The sequence below is a fragment of the Felis catus genome, chromosome D4, assembly GCF_018350175.1.
Source record: "Felis catus isolate Fca126 chromosome D4, F.catus_Fca126_mat1.0, whole genome shotgun sequence".
NCBI lineage: Eukaryota > Metazoa > Chordata > Mammalia > Carnivora > Felidae > Felis > Felis catus.
Genome location: NC_058380.1, coordinates 63,239,268 through 63,261,190, shown reverse-complemented (window position 1 = coordinate 63,261,190; position 21,923 = coordinate 63,239,268). Strand labels below are relative to the sequence as shown.

The window sequence follows — 21,923 nt, the reverse complement described above, 5'->3', positions numbered from 1 at the left end:
TTTAGAAGTCATTTTTGTAGCAAAAGGATGCAGAATACTTGGAAGAAAGTCGCAACTCACAAGGCTGGGGCAGGAGGAACACGGACTTACACTGTGAAGTCTGGCTAACCTGACAGCCTTGCAGAGGGCACGAGAGGGAAAAAGGTAGAGAGAGGGAAGCTAACCTACCAGAAACAGGGCTACGGCAGTGCCCAGGATGAAGCCCGCAATCACGTCGGAGCAGTGGTTCCGATACTCAGAGACCCGATTAAGGCCTGTCAGGAAGGCTGTGCAGAGGGTCCCGAGGCACAGCACTGGTTTAGCCAGCCGACTGCTCTTTGTCTTGATTGTGCTTGTGATGTACATCTGGAACAGGACAGAGACCAGCAAGTGACAGGCAGCCTCCTTGTGCGGTGCAAACACATACATGCACAGACATGCACCAGCACATGCAACAGGGGCCGCGCCCAAGTGGCCACACTGACTAGTTGAACAATTCCACTAAGTCAGGTAGGAAAGAATGTGGGTGGGAAACCAGTGCAGCAAGAACAATGGATGGCCGTCTCCTAATCATGTTTTGTGTTCTAGTGGGCCCGTAAACAGAAATAGCGATGCAGAGACTGACCGCATAATGAACATCAGAGTGTGCAAGTTTTATGCAACAAATTAAAGAATCACTTGGAGTATAAGGAAACCCACACAGAATCTCAGATACCGAAGAAACCTTCTGTGAGGATGAATTTTATGAAAGAGAAGGCCAGGTAGGCAAGTGGCTAATACGTTTTACTTTTGGTGTCTCCCAGAGTTCTAGCTGATTCTTCACACTTGTGAGCAACAAACACAAAAGCATTGACTGGTTAGTTGATTGGCTGCATTAGAACTTCCAGATGGGTGTGTCACACAAACAGGTTTCAGTTGTGCTAAATTCTCACGTTCCCTTGGAACAGCTGTGATCGGCTCTCTGCATTCATTTACTCTGGTGTTTAAATTTTTAAAAAATGTTTTATTTCTTTCTGAGAGAGAGAGTGCAAGCCGGGAGGGGCAGAGAGAAAGGGACAGAGGATCTGAAGTGGGCACTGCGCTGACAGCACGAGTGAGTCTGAGTGAGGCTGGAACTCATGAACCGCAAGATCATGACCTGAGCCGAAGTTGGAGGCTTAACCTACTGAGCCGCCCAGGTGCCCCTACTCTAGTCGTGTTTGAAATTATTGAACTCTGTGTTTTAAAATATCGAACTTTTCTATGGGTTCCCCGATATCCAAAAGGTTGGGAAAGGAGTTCCTGACCTGAGGAAAGGATGATGTAATTTATGGCACCTGAGATGTGGGCTGTTCTTATCTATTGTGAGGGGCTTGGCAACACTCTTAAAGTTTCATCGACTCAGTTATCAAATCTGTGTCTGGTGGCCTAGAGCCTCTTTCAAAGAGGTAAACACGGTTCGATCACCTGGGCAATGGTTATAAGAAACCACTAGAGGGCATTACTGATCCATCCCATCATTTCTTTAGAACCGATAAATGAATTTGCAACTCTGAGAAATAGTATGCTAATACTTACAGTCTACAGTGTGTTTGTATGGCCTGAGCACATACAGGTTCAGTGGATGCATTTTACAATGTTACAATGGAAACTTTTACTTTTGTAGAATGATGTTTCAACAGTGGTATGAATACAGAAGATGGAATTCTCTATCACATGTAATAGATGACCTACAAAAGTATGGTTTGATCAGTTACAAAAATTAGAGCACATTACACCATTCTGGGGCTGTATAGGAAATGTTACTTAACATCTACACTAGATATATTTAACTCTAGTATTTTATCTTTTTATGTTGTTTTTTAATTGTACCCTTTATCAATCTTTCCTATAAGATTACAAACTATAAGAACAGGGGCTTAGGGTTAGTATTCTTCACGGTATTAACTAGTCCTTAGGAGATATTTGTTGAGTAATTTCTGAAAGCACTTCACACATAACAGGGGCTCAAAAAATGTTCACACAATTGGAGTCTTGTATCAGGGTTTATCTGATTATAGTCTGTGGGGCATGATTTGAATTGGATTATATCTGAATCCTTGAAAACATCTGCTATTCTGAGCAGACTTCTTTTTTTCTCAAATTTGTATCTCGTTTGATGAGACAATAGATTATTATGAGTAACAGATTTATTTTTATAACGGTGTTCTACAAATTTCACACCTCAGTGGCTTGAGTTCGATAAATATGGGTAGGAAAAGGGCTCAGGAGTACATTGCTTCATAGAACTTAGGCTGTAGATAATTTAGAACAAATGGATATTTTGAAAGTTGGAGAACATGCCAAATGCCTGAGAGGATTTTCTTTGTTTAAAGAATACATGGTCGGCCTGCCTATCTATCTATCTATCTATCTATCTATCTATCTATCTATCTATCTATCTATCTATCATAAAGCAAGGCTCACCAAGCTACGATTGATCTGTTTGAGGCTTCTATATTATCTATGTGCATGTTTCCTAACATGGGGCAGCTGAAGTCATTTTTTCTCTCCTATTCATTAAAGAGCAGATTTAAAAGGAATAACTAGGAAGACTAATTTTGGGTAATTGGTGGTTGACAAATTCATCCTACAGATGTGATCTTGTGAATGTGATGCCAAGGAGCCATCGTTTTAAAGAGAATATTCAGCAGTTTACTTGACGCTGTACTGAGTAGACCAGACGTGTAGTCGGTCCCCCTCTTTCCACCCTGAATGTAGGCATCCAGGTGCTGGCAGGGACGCCCTTCAACCGGAGGCAGACTCTCAGCAGAGAGTGCAGTTACCCTCACTTGAGGGGGTGGGAACATGCTCTCCTGGGGGTGGGGGCGAGTCTTGCTCAGAACCTCTGGGAAGAATGGATTATTTCAAAGGGGTCTTTCCTCTGCCTTCTCCTTCCCTTCCATTGAGACTCACTAGACCAGTCCTACCTGGAACATAAAGTTCAAGTAAGGAAAAGATGTGTTTTTGACCAATAGTTGTTCTTCCCCAGGGAAATGCATAGGCTATCTGCCTTTGAGCTGATCCCTCTACTTCTGTGCTCTTGTTTCTAAGGAAGCATAGGCCAGAGAAAGGGGAGATGAAGTCACTTCCAAAATGGATGCAATTAAAGAGTAGGAAAGTAAAAGGGACAGCATGGTTTCTTCTTGTATTTTAAGATGTGGGACCCACTTTAGGTTTTCTCTGTGACGAAAGCAAACAATGTAGAGAGAACATTGTACACTAGCGGGGGCAGTCAAAGCCTGTAGGATTTGGGGAGCAGGGACAAGTGAACTTTCGGGTGTTGGGGATCTGGTAGGATCCCCCTTCTGTTCTGGGTAAACGGTGAAGAAGAGTGTCGGGAGGAGCAGAGGAAAGCTGTGTTTTTATCCCGGGTCTGTTGCACTACCCACGCAGCCGTTCACATTAACGCCCACACCTGCAAACTTGCAGGCAGGTGTGAGAAATGTATGCTGTCCTGGAACCAGTGGAACTTTGGCAAAGAGTGCTGTTGTGAGCAGTGGGAGGATCCCCGACAGAGTGCCAGAAGCCTGGGTCCCAGGTCTAACTGTGGGTTCTTACCTATTTCTCTGGGGCTCAGTTTCTGCATCTGTAAAATGGGAAGATTTGACTAAGAGATTATCCACATTCCCAAATCAATATCCTCCGGCAGCTCGGTATGTTACCCTGGGGTGTTGGGGCGGGGGGGGGGGGGAGGCAACGGTATGGTGCTATGCAGGAGAAACATGTTGTAACAGGACTTGAAAAATCACTCTAAGTGACTGTGACAAAACAGTGAAGGGGAGGAGGGCAGAGAGACATGTATCCCAGCCGACAACTCATCTTGGGAGTGCCGGCAAGACTGGGCTACTCACCGTGGCATATAAGGCGGAATAAATGCTCAGAGCGGCATGTTTGGAGGGAAAGGACCTCCGAGCCTTTTCTATCACTTCCATGTCCCCGGTACAAATGTTGCCATTGTTTATGAACTGGTGGTGTGCTCGGCAGTCTGTACTGGTGTAGTTCGGCTTGCACACTGTCAGGAAGTACGGGGTTAGGTGCCCCGTGACCACCTGTCCGGCGTTTACAAAAATGTCAGTAGCAAAAAGTCCGAAGGCAAATACCCCTACAAGGAGATTTGAAACGATTAGCAATGGGGAGGTGCACCGTCGGTTGGTTTTGTCCCTGAGAGGAAAACGTAGCAGTGAGAGACCATCAGAACCTACCAAAAATGATCTCGCCAAATTGTCTCCCCAACCTTTATCTTTGCAGGGAGTGGTGCCTGCTTCCCAAATCATTATTCCATTCAAATTGATGCAGATATTCTGCGGTTAGCATTTTATCATTTTGTATAAACCAGAAGCAGCATGTTCTAATGGGAAGGACTAGACTTGGGGAATCATACAGATTTGGGCTCCATCCAGCCCCAACGTTGCTGACATTCACAGAAGTTATTTGCCTTCTCTGAACCTTGGTACCCTCAGTCACAAAATGGTCGGGGGGAGTGATACCTCTTGGGGGGCAAGATTAAGTAGGATAGGTACAAAATACTCCCTTTGGCGTCAATAGCTACTCAACGTCAGTTCCTTTTTTTTTTTTTCCTGTAGAAAATATATTCTGCCTGCTCATGTTTGGAAATGCAAATACTCTGAGGAGGGGATATTTATGACATCATGGCGGCTGAAGTGAATGAGGTTGTTAGGGAGTTCTCCTTAAAGATAAAAAAGGTCATTCCAGAAACCTCGATTGAATTGGATGTTTCATTTGACAGGGGCAGAGAAAATGAGAAGAAAGGGAGAGTGTTAAAGAAAAATGTTGGTGACTGTATCGGTTTCATACAGCTGCTGTAAAAAGTTACCACAAACAGAGTAGCTTAAAACAACACAAGTGTATCTTCTTAGAGTTCTAGAGGTAGGTTTCCCTGGGTGAAATCAACAGGTTAGCAGGATTGTGTTCCTTCTGGAAGCTTGAGGGTAGAATTCATTTCTTGCCTTTTCCAGATTCTAAGCTGTTTTACATTCCTTATCTGTGACCCCCTTCTAGCAATTATGTCACTATGACCTCTGCTTCCATTGTCACATTTTCTTTGACTCAGAGTTTCCTGCCTCCCCCCCCCCGCCTTTTTTTTAAAGTTATTTATCTTGAGAGATTTTGAGTGAGTGAGAGAGAGAGAGAGAGAGAGAGAGAAAGAGAGCGCGCGCGCAGGGAAGGGACACACAGAGAGAGAGATTTCCAAGCAGGCTCCGTGCTGCAGGCACAAAGCCCAGCGTGAGGCTCAAACCCACGAACTGTGAGATCACGACCTGAGCTGAAACCAAAAACAGGACGCTTAATGGACTGAACCACCCAGGCACCCCTCCTGCCTGCCTCCCTCTTATAAGGACTTTTGATTACATTGGGTCCACCTGTCCAACCCAGGATAATCTCCTCAACTCAAAAGCCTGAGTTTAATCACACCTGTAAATTCCCGTTTGTCATATAAGGTAACAAATCCACAGTTTCCAGGGATCAGGATATGGACATTTTGGGAGAGGAGGGCATTATTCTTTCTGCCACACTGACTTTGCTGTTTGGCTGAGAATCCTGTGGGTAGGCTGTATTTCCTGGATTTTATCTGTCCTCTGGCAAATTCCACGGGATTAGTCCCAATAAGATTGAACAGGGTAGGGCAGAATTCTTTATAGGAAGCTTCACTGTGAACTCTTTCAAAGCCTACACAGTACAGCTATAGATTATCAGTGCACTATTGTCTGTTAAAAATATCAAAGGGGGCTGTGCAGAGCCGAGGTACATACAAGTTACTTGAAAGGATAAAGACTTCCCAAATGCAGCTCAATTATGGGAGAAGTTGGCAAGTGTGAGAGTCAGCATTAACCCCTGTAAATGTCAAGGATCTGCTACAGTTTCAGTTAAGTTTCTACCCAGCTTCGACTCCCATATTCAATGTCCTCCATCTGCAAATTGTGCTGACATCAGCACTGAAAAGTTGATCCATTATAGCAGAAGTGAAGACAAGTTTGGCTGAAACCTTCATCCGGTTTTCATTTTGATCTGTATTGATTGCTATAATTTTCTTTTTTGTGGCTTTGCCAGGATGTGCTTTATCACAATGAGAACTGGCTCTTTTAATAGCTTCAGCCAGCTCACTCTCAGAGGGTCTGACCTCTGAGAGTAGGCAATCATTGATCATTCGTGGCAATTTTCCCCCCAGGTTCAGGAAGTCTGAGTGGTTAGAGATTTTTTTTTTATATACACCTTTAAGCAAGATTCTTAAAGACCAGGTCTCTGGCTTTTTCAAGGGGGCAATAAGTCTGTCTGGGCATACTTTTCCAGGAAACCAGGGTAATTTATGATTTGAAAAAGGACAAGTGCCAGCACTTTCCTCTGGCATTTTATTTGTCAGAAGTGCTTCCAATTAGGGCGGGTTTGTTCTTTCTGAGACAGGATTTCTAGGCTCCTAGGATGGGTGTCTGAAATGCCAGCTCTGTGGTCCATGGTGATTCTGTGATGGGCAGCTCTCCTATTTATTGTCCTGTGATATTTTGCAGAAAGTTGCTTTCCCTCTTCTTTGCCTCCTTAGGCATCATCTCTGCTTCTCCTAATGGCTTAACAAGCATCTGCTTTCCAAACATTTCATTCCGGTGCATTTGATCTAGCTTCAGAAGGGCACTGTCACAGGCCACCTGAATGTCACAGGCCATGCCAACAAAGGGCGGCAGAACCTGAAGCAGCGATTCACAGACAATGTCCTATCACACGGGGCTTTTGTAAGACACTCCAGCCATTGCCCTTAACCCTGAGCTACTTGTGTGTATTTTACAAGCCTCAGAAGCTAACAATAGCTCCTTTTGTCCTCAGGGTCAGGTGGAATACCATTTATGGTCTCTGTATTGCAACGTATGATTTGAAGGGGATGTTTTTAAAATGTCTATAGAACCTACCTTGGTGTCAAAAAATTCTTTAAGTGAGGTCATATTTTTGAAATTTTAACAGATACATTTTTCATTCCTATAACCCTCCCTAGTGGGTTCTATTTATCTTATGAATCTGCTCCCAGTAGTGTTCCTTGCTTCAGAAGAGCTGATCGCATTTATGAATGAATTTATAAGCTGACACAATAGCCTAAAAGTAAAGTGCTTTTGATTTGCCAGAGCTGTGTGCTTGAGACACTTGTTATTGTTGTTGCTTTGTTTGGAATTCCAAAAAGGCTTGGATGGGAAGACTGAGAGCCACCCTTGGGGATGGGTGGGGGGGGATGTGGCTGAGGATGCCACACAAGGAGGCTGAAGGAGTGAAGAGGCACTCCCATGCTCCCTGCCTCACGCTGGCTGACAAACCCAGGGTCAGGGCAACAGAAATCTCCAGAATGATTTCTGGAAATCCATTTGAAGTGTGTCCTATCCCTCTCAGGGTGTAGCTCAGGAGCTGCAAGCCTTTTAGAGAAGCTTCACACCCAGCACGGTATCAGACGAGGGTACCTGCATTAGCAATGGCAGAAGATCAAATTGGTGGAGCCCAAGGGCCTCCTCACAAGACTCATACGTTCTGGTGTGGTGTGGGGTAAGCAGTTGTAAATTCCCACATCCCTAAGGGATGACAGGCATCAGAATGCCAACAGGACCAAGAGGCTAGGAGGGCCTGAAATTAGGACAAAGAGATTGATTATGATGTCTGTGGTCCTTGTCAGGATGCCATAGATCAGCTAAGGAAATCTAAGCATGCCTCTTCTTTGTTGTCTGTTTTTTAAAGTTTATTTATTTATTTTGAGAGAGACACAGACAGCGCGAGTAGGGGAGGGGCAGAGAGAGAGGAAGAGAGAGTATTCCAAGCATGCTGCACACTGTCAGCACAGAGCCCAACGTGGGGCTCCAACTCAGAACCATGAGATCGTGACTTGAGCTGAAACTAAGAGTTGGATGCTTAACCAACTGAGCCACCCAAGTGCCCCGGCCTCTTCATTGTGGTGTAAATATGACACCCATCAGGCAAGCCCAAGGATAAAGAAAGAGGAAAATGAAGGTATCGAAAAGTCCTTATTTTTTTCCTCAGGATTCTATCTGGGTCCATCTGATCTCAGTCTGTCTATGGACAAATTAGGGTCTTTGATCACTAGTAATTTGGGACACGGAGGTCAAATTCTGGGACCTGGTCCCTACTATGGAATCATTACAGTATTCTACCCTTTCGCTCAACCATGAACGTAGAAAAACAGTGACATAACCAGGAAATGTGCATGAGGAGAACCACCAAAGCCACAGATAATTGGCATGCTGGAAAAACAGGACTCATACCAGGATACCATTAGGCCTTCCAAACAAAGAACTGGGAAAATACATAACCGGACTCCGTGGTATGAAGGAGGATGCTATTGCTTTTCACACAGGTGCCCTTCATTAGGAAACCTAGCCCCAGATAGTAGGTTGGGAACGGGGTGAGTAGGGGCTGGTGGGTGAGGGAAAGACTACATTCCTTTTAGCCACAAAGATCCTGTGGCCTTTAGAGGTGGGGCTTCTAAATTGAAGGCCAACTGTTCTATATTCAATTATAAATGTGTAATTTACAGTTTAATATGGCACCTAGCTGACAGCCTCTGGTGGAGCATCTCTCAATTGTCTACTAAAGTATACATGGGGCTTGTGAAAAAAGATGGAAACTCATAATGTCTGCCCAAAGGGAGAATCAGCAAGGGATTTCCATTGTCAATAAGTGACATGGAGTGAGTTTACTCTCTGTCTCTGTCTCTGTCTCTGTCTCTCTCTCTCACACACACACACACAATTTTACTTCATGAAAAACTCAAGCTTCTCCTTAGAAAACAGAGATCAGGGGAGAAAACCTAGGGCGAGAATTGCTTTCTGTCCTACCATCTGGCCGCTGACTCAGATTCAGGCTTTAGATTGCTCAGAAATAGGGCTGCAGTCACTCCACTGGATGAGGTCTGCTCTTTGAATTTATCTGAAACTCTCTCCTCTCCTTCTTCACTCTCCTGAATGTATTCAGAAACATAGTCATGGACAGCAACTTGGTGGGAAGTGGCAGGAGCACGGGCAGTAGTGTCTTCTAGGAGGAACACACCCAGACGGGCTCTAGAGAGCAGGGCCTGCTGGGTCCTGTGGTTTTGTGTGCGTCTCATCTTTACAGTAGTGGGGGTACAAGGAGATGCCAGTTCACTGGAGCCGAGGAGCTCCAGTAGAAAGCCTGCTGACTGGGAACTGGACTGAAGCTGTGCACACCAACCGGCTGGCAAGCTGTCGTTCCGGAGAGCAGGCCAAGAGCAAGCCACAATTCTGTTGATGAATACTGTGTATAGGGCTTGCCTCACTTAAAAGTGAATAGGCCGAGAGGTGCCTGGCTGGCTCAAGCAGTTAAGTGTGTGACTCTCGATCTTGGCTCTGTCACGATCTCACAGTTCGTGAGATCGAGCCCCATGCTGGGCTCTGTGCTGACAGCGTGGAGCTTGCTTGGGATTCTCTCTCTGCCTCTCTCTCTCTCTCTCAAAATAAATAAATAAACAATAAAAATGAGCAAACAGGGAGGGGTGCCTGTGTGGCTCAGTAGGTTAAGTGTCCAACTTCAGCTCAGGTCATGTTCTCGGCCCTGTGTTGGGCTCTCTGCTGTCAGCACAGGGTCCTCTTAGGATCCTCTGTCTCCTTGTCTCTCTGCCCATACCCCCCCCCCCCCCCCCGCCTCATGCTTGCTTGCATGTTCTCTCTCTCTCAGAAATAAGTAAAAATTAAGGAAAAATAGGGAGAAAGAAACAATCACATACTCATGGGGTCTTAGAAAAAATATTTCTATTCGAGACTTGTAGGAATTTTACATTAGTGACTATTCAGTAATGTCTACCTCTCTCATTAGAATTGTAGAATATACAAGCTCTCTCAGAGCACTGACCACCTCTACTTTAACACTGCACACTAAGTACCTAGTATCAAATGTGGCACATAGTAAACATTTCATACATATTTGTGGATCGATTCATGAACTGCTAAAGAAACCTCAGAGCAACAATAGAAGAGGATAAGAAAGCATAGGAACTTGTCCAAATTATCTCACATTGTCGTCTCACATCCTTGATTCTACTGAACACAGAACACAGGGTTGACAATAAACCATTTGGCATGTAAGCTGTAGGGACCATGTCTCTTTTTTATAAACTTCACAAAATCCTGCATAGTCCCACTTAGCAAGTAAAGAGAATAATTGAAAACTGGGACTATGTAAGTTCTCATGAGTCGGGAAACTCATAAGTCATCATTGTAAATTAAAGGATTCTCCATTTTTGATGCAGCAAGAATGAAAAAAGAACCTTAAATTGGAAGATGGAGATCCCTGCTATATACATAGGAGAGACTTCCTGCCGGGGAGGCCTGTGAATCCCGAAATCATGACCAGCTTGGGTATAGTTTTAGACTTAGACATATTTGAGAGAAATGTCCCCATTTCTGATCCTGAGAAGTTGCAATGGTTGTCAGTTTAAATATTAACACAGGGGCACATGAAGTCATGACTCCTACCTATTCTCATGCAGAGAAACTAAAATATAGAACTTCAAAAAAAAAAAAAAAAGAAAATATTGAAAAAGACATAAAAATGAGTTATCTGGGTTAGGTTGGTCACAGTACTCTCTGAAAAGGGGAGGGACTCCCATTCCTCCGTCAACATCCCTTCTCAGCCTCTCATCTAACATTTCTAAAAGAGGGCTGATCCTGTGTCTATGTTTAGCAAAACAATGCAGTGAAAGAGAGGATGGAAGAACTATTGTGCTATGTGACATTGAGAATGCTTGAACATTTTCTCATGTTCAAAATGTAACCAGCTTTGTGAATCTTTTGTGATAGTTTTCCTACTATGACACTGAGCAACAAGCAAACCGCCCTCGAATCAGTTCCTAGCCTTTGGTTTAGTGGGGAAATGGATGAAAAGCTTATCCCACAGGAACAAGGAGAGCCAGTGGCATGGGTTCGTCAGTCCATTTTCGACAGTGGAAGGGGAACACCTAAGGAATTCTTATGGGCCATGTCCTCAGTGCACATTCTGATTCAATCACCAACTCTTGATTCCACCAAATCTCCGTTGTAAATAGAATACAAGATACAAAGAAATGAACAGAGTTCCTTTTTGCTTTTACTTTTGCCACATCAAGTTCCTTAGTGGAAAATCTCAGGGGAGAAAGTCAGTCAGCTGTTGCTCTCAATTCAGCTGTGAAGACCATTCTCTCAGGAAACAACCATTTCTTTAGGAAAAGGAAAGAAAGAAGGTGAAATGTCTTTTCATTTTTGAGAGAGACAGAGAGAGAGAGAGAGAGAGAGAGAGAGAGAGAGAGAGAGAGAGAGAGACGGAGAGAGACAAAGAGAATCTAAAGCAGGCTCCATGCCCAGTGAGGAGCCTGCCTGACCCAGGGCTCGATCTCACAACCTGAGCCAACATCAACAGTAGGATGTTTAACTGACTGAGCCACCCAGGTGCCCTGAAGCGTCTTCTGTTTAATATGCTTTATTCAAACTGAAAGTTACCCAACGAAGAGACTTATCTGTGTTACCATGTTCATCCCATTTCCTTGTAAGGATGTACTGCACAGGTGAGATGTTTAAATAAGAGTGCCATGGATACTAGGTAATAACAATAAAGACAGTAACAAGGATAGCTAATACTGTGTGCTTAGTGTGCATTAGGTATTGGTCTAAATGCTTTAGAATATAGTTCACTCAGTTGCCACCACAGCTCTATGAGGTAGACACTGTTAGTAGCTCCACATTTCACAAAGAGGTCAATTAAGTTGACCAAAAAAGAGCTGGGATTAGAAACTAAATAGTATGGCTCTAAATCCACACTCTTTTTTTTTTTAAGTTGATTTATTTATTTAAAAAAAATTTTTTTTTCAACGTTTTTTATTTATTTTTGGGACAAAGAGAGACAGAGAATGAACGGGGGAGGGGCAGAGAGAGAGAGGGAGACACAGAATCAGAAACAGGCTCCAGGCTCCGAGCCATCAGCCCAGAGCCTGACGCGGGGCTCGAACTCACGGACCGCGAGATCGTGACCTGGCTGAAGTCGGACGCTTAACCGACTGCGCCACCCAGGCGCCCCTGATTTATTTATTTTGAGAGAGAGAGAGAGAGAGAGAGAGAGACAGTGTGAGTGGGGGAGGGGCAGAGAGAAAGGGAGAGAGAGAATCCCAAGCAGGTTCCACACTGTCAGTGCAGAGCCTGATGTGGGGCTCAAACTCAGGAACTGTGAGATCATGATCTGAGTCAAAACCAAGAGTCAGACACTTAATCAACTGAGCCACCCAGGTACCCCTAAATCCATACTCTTAATCATAACCTTCTAAGCTTATATTTTCATAAACCTAAAAAAATATGAGTAGGCCACAGCTCATGAGTTCGAGCCCCGTGTTGGGCTCTGTGCTGACAGCTCGGAGCCTGGAGCCTGCTTCGGATTCTGTGTCTCCCTCTCTCTCTGCCCCTAACCTACTCGCATTCTGTCTCTGTCTCTCTCTCAAAAAAAATAAATAAACATTAAAAAAAAAATTTTTAAATATGAGTAGGCATCAGGTCATGAAAAACAACTCTTTTAGTCCTGTTTGCTTGGCCACACACACACACACACACACACATGCACACACACGTGCAAATGCACACTGAGAAGAGGCAAGGATTTAGAACATGCCCCCGATGAAATGTATTGCACTTGTCACAACTGAACAAGAATTCCTCAATATTTTAGGCAACAATTTTCCAACAAGAATATTATGATAAAATACTTGGGATATGTCATCACTGAATGAGATAGTTTTTTTTTTTTATCACTTTGGCAATGAATCTAATTTTTTTCTAATATATTACAACACCCATCAGTGCAAATTGATCTACACACATCAAATATCTTATGCTTCAGAAAGAAGTTTCTGACACTATTGAATACATCAGTTCCTTGCACAGTTAATTTCAGGTGTTCACAAAACAAGATCCATGTGGTCTCTGTTTCCTACATATTTCATGAAAACACCAAAGGCTGATGGGAGTCTACTTGTCTTAATGGCATGGTTTTAATTCTAAGAATAATTTTATTTAAATCAACTAGTCTGGACCTCAGTTCCTTTATATCACAGGGTTATTATGCAAATCACAGAAATAGTTGTAAAAACATTTTGTAGTTGTGAGCTTGATATAGATACTAGTTACTACTATTTTTATAACTGAGGGAAATAAATGTCCTCAGTATATTTTATTTTATTTTATTTTTAATGATTTATTTTTGAGAGAGAGAGACAGAGAGAGACAGAGCATGCACGCAAGTGGGGGAGGGGCAGGAGAGAGGGTTCAGAAGATCAGAATTGGGCTCTGTGCTGTCAGCACAGAGCTCAGCACGGGGCTCAAACTCACAAACTGTGAGATCAAGACCTGAGACAAAGTCGGATGCTTAATTGACTGAGCCACCCAGGCTTGATTATAAAATTGGTTATAAAGTTATTTTTAAAACAGAGGAGAGACAAGGACCCTATAATGCTAACAACCTCAATCAAATATTCGACTCTTTGTGTTATTCATTCTCCGTATTAATAAAGTACCTTTTACAATATGATGAGCTGGTGGTTTTAAAAAGTACCTTATATTTGGCAGTATATCTACTCATCATGATGGATGAAGGTTAAGGATAATTACTTAATAAAGATGATGGGTAATCAACAGGAACCATTCCTCCTAAATATTTTTATATATGAAAGAACAAACACATCTCTCCTTCCCCAAAGCATAAAATTACATTTCTTGATGACACAGTTTCATCTCAACTGGAGTGTCTTCTTTAGTCCTCCTTTCTGGGGACAGTTCCTCAGTGTTTTTCTCTCTCAAATGTCTGACTCCTGCTGGCCTTTCAATATCTGTCTCTCAGTTCCCCTAGGCAGTGTGGATCCAAATGCTGCTTGAGAGAGACAAAGATCCTAAAAGTTGGCCAGAGGCAGTGGAATTCTACAATAAAATGGAGAAGTTGCATGCAGGTAAATCTAGGAAGTATGCCCTAGATACAAACTAAATATGGAGAGGGAAGATTCTAGATTCCTAACCTACCAAAGAATCTAACAATGGGTATATTAAATTCTGAAGGGCTTCTAAATAGCAGATCCCGAGTTCTGCCCTTTCTGATAATGTTTGTGTTTCAAAAACAAAGCTGGTGCTTTGAATTCCCTCCATTCCCACCACTGACAAGCATCAAGTCCTGTTGATAACTGACAGATTACTGATCTGGTGCTGTTGCCCTGTGCTTGACGCATTTCCTAGTCACTTATCACATTCGAATATAATCATTTAAATTGTTTCCAAAGCACCGCTTTTTTAATCGAGGTATAACTGACATAGAACATTAATTTCTTTTCTTTTAATTTTGAGAAGGTTTTATTTTTGAGAGAGAGAAGAGAGCGAGCAGGGGAGGGGCAGAGAGAGAGAGGGAGACAAAGAATCCGATGCAGGCTCCAGGCTCTGAGCTGTCAGCACAGAGCCCGATGTGAGGCTTGAACTCGTGAACCACAAGTTCATAACCTAAGCTGAAGCTGGACGCTTAGCTGCCTGAGCCACCCAGGCTCCCCGAATATTAGTTTCAAGTGTGCAGTATAGTGATTCGATATTTGCATATAGTACAAATTTTATTTTTCACATAGAAAGCTTTGAAACCACCCTTTATCGATTGTTGGAAGTCATTTCCAATATTCACACAGTATTTTTGTATCTCACTGTGCCTAATTTTGTGATGTGTGTAGTATCTTCACAGCAAAAATATTCATGTAACATTTGAAGGAAAAATCTGAAGTATACTTGTCTTCCTAAATCTTTAAAACTGAGGATGGTCCTGCTTCCAGGGGTCATTTTGCAGTGTTCAGAGGCATTTTTGATTGACACTAGTGGGTCAGGGGTGCTACTGACATCTGGTGTATAGAGGCCAGGGATGCTACTGAACACCCTATGCAGAAAAGAATGATCTGGTTCAACAGGTCAATAGTGCTGAGGTTGAGAAATGGCTTTATAGCAGAGAGGTTCACTGACGTGCCATGAATGTGCACTGGCTCATCTGCAAAGTGTAAGAAAGTGGCCATCTACTTGCTCCTTTCATCAGAGTCCAGTCTTTAAACACTGGTGCTGGGAAGACCCTCAGGGAAGGATCACTAGAGTCTCATATGACTAACTTTCCTCTTGATAATGAGAGTACCCTATAGAGTCTGGAGTAGGAGTCTTGCTCTGGACTGTATGTAATGTGCTGGTTCACAGAGGATGGCACTCAAAGGAGAGCAGATTTGTTCCGTCCACTGAGCAAAGCAACCACAGGCAGCCTCATCACAACCTCTGGAGACCTGAACAGAGGTCTGGTTCTGCTTTTAGGTCATTCAGAGCTCCCAGCCTCAGTATCCCTCTCCTCCCTGCATCTCTGCTCCCTAGAAGGAAACACCAAACAGGCCAGTCTTGAAGTCTGGTGGCTTGGCTGCTCACGGAGCCCAGAAACTGAGGTTCCATTTTTTTCCCCTAAGACCCATCCTGGCTTTCTCCTCCTGATCTATATCCTAGAGCTTCTACTCTGGTTTCTGATCTATATCCTAGAGCTTCAACTCTGGTTTATATTGCTGAGCTCCAGAAATATCTCCATCTGCTTATAAGCCCATGCCCTGCCTTGCATTTGCCCTTTTTCTCCAGCTTCTTGTCTCAGAACTAAAGTTGGGTGTCTGGGCACCCTAAGTTTTTAGAAAAGAATGGAACTTCAGCTTCTTCAGTTGGCACGTGGGGCTGGCCTAGTTCACGGGGCACCTAGGTTCCTGAGGCAGTCGCTATCCTGCTGTGAAGTCACTGCCAACTCTAGACAATTCTCTTTGTAGGACAGCCTTTAAAATCACATATCTATCCCCACGAACTCCCTGTTTCCTTTTTCTACATTATTTTTCCCCATGGCACTTATCTCCTAATGAACACTATAATTTACTTATTTATTTTGTTTAACGCTTAGTTTCCCCTACTGGAATATAAACTCAATGAGGGCAAATAAATCTCTATTTGGTTCACTAATATGTCCTCAACACCTTAATCAGTGCTTACCATATGGTAGATGCCAGCAAATTATTTGTTGAAGGCTGAATGAATGTGATCAGTCCTCCAGTTTATAATTTAATTATAAATACTGAAGGTACATAGAAATGGACTTACTGAATCCAATGACATCTCTTTTCAGATAACGTACATTTAAATGACTTTCCAAATGGAGAAGGATTTTCTAGTTCTCAGAAAGGCTGACATTAAGCTTGTCTCAGGGTATCAATTCTTATGGCCATAAAACACTGTGACCTTTGAAACTGCATTTAAAATATTCATGCTCCATTTAGATCATAGTTAATTTATGGCAATTAATTAGTGTTACATGAATTAACTGTTTACCATGCTACTTTCTATTCTGTCCAGTGCTACCTCATCCACAGACCTGACCTAAATGGCATAAGACTTGCTTAGTATTTAATTAAATTTTTATTAGAAGTAATAATGGAGCAACTATAGGATCCCAAATGGAAAGCCCATAATAAATAGCTTCTGGGTGACAGGCTATTTTAGTTGCTAATAGACAGTCTAATCTTGACATATTTAGATGAGTTTTTTTCCTTTAACCTCAAACAAATTAGTTATTCAAGAAGATAGTTTAGCTTTCCCTCCACATGGCAAACAACCCCAAAACCCTCACCAAATTCTAATGCTTTTTATTCATTACTTTCCAATATTAAATTAAAAAGTTACTGTTTAATAGTTGATATTTACAAGAATACTTTTACTCATTTGGGGCGCCTGGGTGGCGCAGTCGGTTAAGTGTCCGACTTCAGCCAGGTCACGATCTCGCAGTCCGTGAGTTCGAGCCCCGCGTCGGGCTCTGGGCTGATGGCTCAGAGCCTGGAGCCTGTTTCCGATTCTGTGTCTCCCTCCCTCTCTGCCCCTCCCCCGTTCATGCTCTGTCTCTCTCTGTCCCAAAAATAAATAAACGTTGAAGAATACTTTTACTCAAGTATATTTGTAAATGAAAAGGATATAACTAAACTTATCTTCATGAATTTTTGGGAAAATGTGACTTCCTTATGTTGTCTTTGCTCCTGAAAAAAGAACGCAGTGGTTTATCTCTTTCGAGAACTTAAATCTGGGTGTTGCTGTAGAATTTAATGCAATACCAAAGAGATTGTATAAGAAAAGGACTGGAGAGGAAAATGATGAGGCAAGGGAAAAGTCCAAGTACGTGTTACTAATTTAGGTACATCTGTTCTTATAAAATGCTGGTGAAATTTGTTAGTTCAGCCATCCTTTTCCACCCTCCCACATCATGTAAACAAAACTTGAGAAATTAAACAACAATTTAGAAAGGGGTGGAACACTTATGAGGGCACATCCCTACATTCAGGAGGCTGGGAATCCTTCCTATAATGATAACTTTGGGAAAACCAATTTACTGTTGGATCTGTGAATCAGAAGAATTCCATCTTCTCTGTGAAGGCCAACACACTTAGCATCTGTCTACTGGTGGAGATGGCTTCATTTGAAGGTTTTCCCTTTGACTTCACTATTCTTGCCATTTTCTTACTGAAAATTTAAATTTGGATCTGTGGGGTAGAGTGAGGGGATGCTGTGCAAGTCCACACCACCCAGACTAGGGGAGACTGAGAGCCAAGGTGCCACGTTCAGTTCTGCTTCCTACACTGAGGACCACGTTAAAGGACATGGCCATCCTTCCGGATAGCCTCTATTTTGCCACTCCTTCTCCCTGCCCCTTAAAAAAATAATGTTTAGCTCTCTTTTCTGATTTTAAAATTATACATATTGATGATAAAAATTAAAAATTAGAGCATAGAAAGCAAAAGATAAAAATTATTCAACCATTCTTCTAACACTCAGAAGTGACAAAGGTAACTTTTAGTGTATTTCCCTTCAATCTTTTTTTCTCTGGGATACCCACACACAAATAAATACACACATACACACCTATGATACTGTATCCTTATTTTGAAATATAGATTCATAGTGTCTTGACTTTTTCACATAAAATTATATCGTGAATATTTCCCTTTTCATTAAAAATTCTTAAAAATAATATTTTCTGAGGTTGCAACTTATGGTGGGAGCATTATTTTGAAAAAATTGTATCTTGAGAGATTTCTAATTTAGGTTATAAAAAATAATTTTAGTCCATAAAAATTAATCTATAGCAGTGATCATTTCCGTAGGATAAATTATTTGAAGTAGAATTTTGGGTTAAAAAGGACAGCTGTTTTTAAGATTATTGAAATATACCATCAAACTGCTATGCAGAAAGGGTGTATCAGTTTAGTCTTGCCAAAAATGTATTCGAATTCCAACTTTTCCCTCACCTTTGACAGCATACAGCATGATTCTGCTTAAAAATATTTTGCTAATTCACTGGTCATTTTGCAATGCGAAGCTGATCGTATTTGTTGGGAAATACTATTTGTAATGGACTCTAGAATAATTACATAAATGGCAAGAGAAAGTCATGGGATTTCAACTTAATTAGAATAGTTAGCTGAAACAGTTGCCATCTTCTGATCATTTTTGGTGGCTACTAGGTCAGAAAAACAGACTGTTAATCTCTTTACAATAACATTTCTAGTATATTTGATTACTGCCTTAGTTTACTTTGATTGTTTTCAAAGGAAGCATCCCTATTTAAAGGGTTTTTAAGTAGTATGTTTTTTCCTCTTATAAAAAACATTAATCCAGGTACTAAAAAAAATGTTACTCTTCTTAAGATAAATAGCCTTTCCCTACACCTTCAACTCTCCTATATGAAGTTAGGACAGACTTCTCTCACCTTCTCTTAGAAACTGCCTAACTTATTTACTTTAATTTCCTGGGACTAAGCTGAAGAGTGGTAATAAAGTTAATTAAACAGCAGGTAAATGAATATATTTAAGAACCAGCATTTATGGAAGCAATTTTAGGCAAATCTGTGTCTTAACACAGGTAATCTTTGTTCTTTACTTATCCAAAAAAAAAAAAATTAATGAAAACCTACTATGTGCCAGGCATTTTGCAATATGCTGTTGCTAAAAAGTGAAAAGATACAGTTCCTGCTCTACGAAGGATCACAAGTTAGTAGGAGTAAAAGCCCTACATAATTACAGTGAAATTTTAAGTGCCTATAAAAGATGCAGGTGTAAGGCTCAGTGGGGGCTGGGGAGAGGAGGTAGAGAGCTGTCTGGGTTGGTAAACAGGTAACATGTAAGCTGCGTGTTGGAGAACGAGCAGGATTGTCAGCTGTAAGGGCGAGAGGATGGCAATAGGCAGAAGGAGCAGCGCATGAACAGGAACCAGGGCAAAGCATCACACTGTTAAGCACGCTAGGGATTCTTTGAAAGAATTTAAGCAGGGAAATGACCTGGTCATACTTTTGCTCCAGAAACACGTGCCAAGTGGTCAGTGGATGTTATTTTTGCAGGGCTGGGGTACACAGAGCCACGTTGCAAGACAAGATGGAGGGAGACCACTTACAGGGCAAGAAATTTCAATGGCTTAAAGCTGTGGCTCCCAAACTTCAGAGTGCATCAGAATCACCTGGATGACCTATCATGAAACACAGATTATCAGGCTCCATCCCCAGACTTTCTGATTCCGTAGGTATGGAATGGAGCCTAAGAATGTACATTTCTAACAAGTTCTCCTTTGGTTTAATGTGACTTCTAGGTTTTTGATTTAAGCAACTGGGCAGATCCTGGTGCCATAAAACAAAAGATGAAAAGAATGGAGCAGGTGCTTCCTTAGCCAGCAATCTCTCTTCTCTTTTGATGCTGTTCCTCTAATTCTCCGAGGTTTACATGCTACCTGCTGGCTGTCTCCCCACACAAGCATCCCTGTGAGAAGTATCTCTGTCAGCTTATGATAGACCCCAATGGACTAAAGTGTCGCTGATTATGGAAATGGGAGTTTGATGTTTCTCTAGGGTGAGACATTTCTATTTAATTGCCCTCCTGAAACCACACCTCAGCTCGATGCACTGACTACAGTAGGGATTTCAAGTACCACCGCTGGCAATCGGCAGGGTTCGTTCCTGGATGGTGGGGGCCTTTTGGCATCCCTCCGTGAACAAAGTCTTGCCCTGACAATGCATACAGGCAGGTCTGTATAAATGACAGATATCAGTTACAATTTCTATTCTTTGGACTCTGCCCCAGCTGGGGTGGATCCCAAATAGGTATAAATTATCTTTGCCAAGGAAAAACAACAGTGACTTTTATAAAGATATCTCTGCTTAATTATAGTCTAATCACCTTCTGCTTTGAATAACTTGCTCTCATTATATGATCAGGCAGTGAACATGAAATCTTCTCCGAATCAAATTATGTGAATGTGTCTATATACATACACAGGCACTCTCATACTCCTTGGGAAAAGTTACTTCATCCCATTTTATATCAGATCTTCACTTGTACAATTAGGATTATCAATTACCTTATTGGGTGTTGGGTGGATTAAATGAAATGTTTATAAAGCATCTATTCCACTCTACTGATAATAAATATTCTCTTTTCTCCTTTTGTTTTCTCCTCGATGATTTGTTACCTCGCCACTCTGGTGGGAAGTGACCGAACTCCGAACATCTTTGAAGGGCACCACTGTTTGGAATGAGTGAACTCATAGACAGAGATGACATTGTATTGATTAGGGGATTACCCAGTGAGCTGATTACAGACTGCCACAGGTCATTCTGCAAATACCATCAGTAGATGCTGAAGACTATTTTAATGTTAAGGGTTGCTTCTTTGAAATTAGATTTTCTTAGACTTCCCGCTGTACTACGTCCCTCATTTCTACTCTGATCATAGAAGTTATTGCATATTTGATTTTAATGTGGTCATTTGCCTATGACTTGAGGAAATTCAACCCTTTTTCCTACAGCGGGGAAAAAACAGGATTAAGGAAAACCAAGAGTTTAGAGCATGCCATATTCTGGACTTCACTTTCCCAGTTGTCAGTTCTGTAGGTTCTCACTAGTATCACAGCTTGTTTCAATACCGGCTATGATCACACTCGGGAGTTTTATCCTGGCTCCCATGAAGATCTAATCAGAGGTAGGAATATATATATAGGTATATTCCTACCTATACCCATATACACACTCATCCCCATAACTATAGTCATTATCCACACCACCTCAGACATTTTTATAAAAGTCTTAGAAGGACAGATATAGAACATGCCTTAATTATTTCTTATCATGAATGCTAATAAAACGATTTGTTTTCCAAACTTGGAAAGGCAGAATCAGATGGATTCTGCCTTCCAACCTTGTTTTCCAGAATCTGATGGATTAGATTGCCCATACTTCGTAGAGTTCCCCACATAACAAAATTATACTGGATGGGAAATTTTTGTCAGGAAATTTGATTATTTCTAAATTCATTTTATTGGTGTCCCCTGCTGGGCCCCCACATGCTCCCCTGATTCAGTTAAAGGGTATATGACAATAGCTGGTGACTATGAAAATATATGTCCAGAGGGAATCTCAGATAAATATTGTGTAGGGGGAAAAAAATCTAAGTTGAAATCATTTGTAAGACAATAAGTGCTGCTTCACTTTAAGGATGAAAAATTTGACATGGCACTACGATTAGGCTCGGTTTCTGTACTTCCTGGAAAATCCCTAAAGAAACCGTTGCTTTTAAAAGTTGATGCTTTCATAGCTTAGTTTATTTTATCAAGTGTGTCCATCTGTGGTAAGGGTAGTAGGTTTTACCTGCGGGCGAGGGTTCAGTTGAGCATGCTTTTATACTCACCTATGAATCTTATGATCCTTCGGAGTAAGGGGTTCAGGTAACAGCATTCTCCGGTCAGGATTGTTTTCTCCTGGGCAATTAGAGATTCTCTGGTTGACTTTATGAAATACATGGATATCTCACCAATAAAAATCTGGAGAAAGAA

At 41.9% G+C, this 21,923-nt stretch overlaps 1 protein-coding gene and 1 long non-coding RNA gene across 8 annotated transcripts in view; one reads left to right on the top strand and one right to left on the bottom strand.

The window, feature by feature from the left end:
• Positions 1-21,923, bottom strand: part of PLPPR1 (phospholipid phosphatase related 1) — a 374,403-nt gene that overhangs the window by 9,476 nt on the left and 343,004 nt on the right. For all 7 annotated transcript variants that reach the window (XM_045043456.1, XM_045043457.1, XM_045043455.1 and 4 more), the window contains 3 exons: positions 21,779-21,911; positions 3,852-4,102; positions 169-345 (listed from right to left, as the gene is read on the bottom strand). In XM_045043456.1, the coding sequence (XP_044899391.1) occupies positions 169-345; positions 3,852-4,102; positions 21,779-21,911 (561 nt within the window). The remainder of the gene's footprint in view (positions 1-168; positions 346-3,851; positions 4,103-21,778; positions 21,912-21,923) is intronic.
• The window catches only part of LOC123381714, a 28,717-nt gene continuing 9,173 nt past the window's right edge, over positions 2,380-21,923 (top strand). The window contains exon 1 of the long non-coding RNA XR_006589054.1: positions 2,380-3,653. This is a non-coding gene — a long non-coding RNA (uncharacterized LOC123381714). The remainder of the gene's footprint in view (positions 3,654-21,923) is intronic.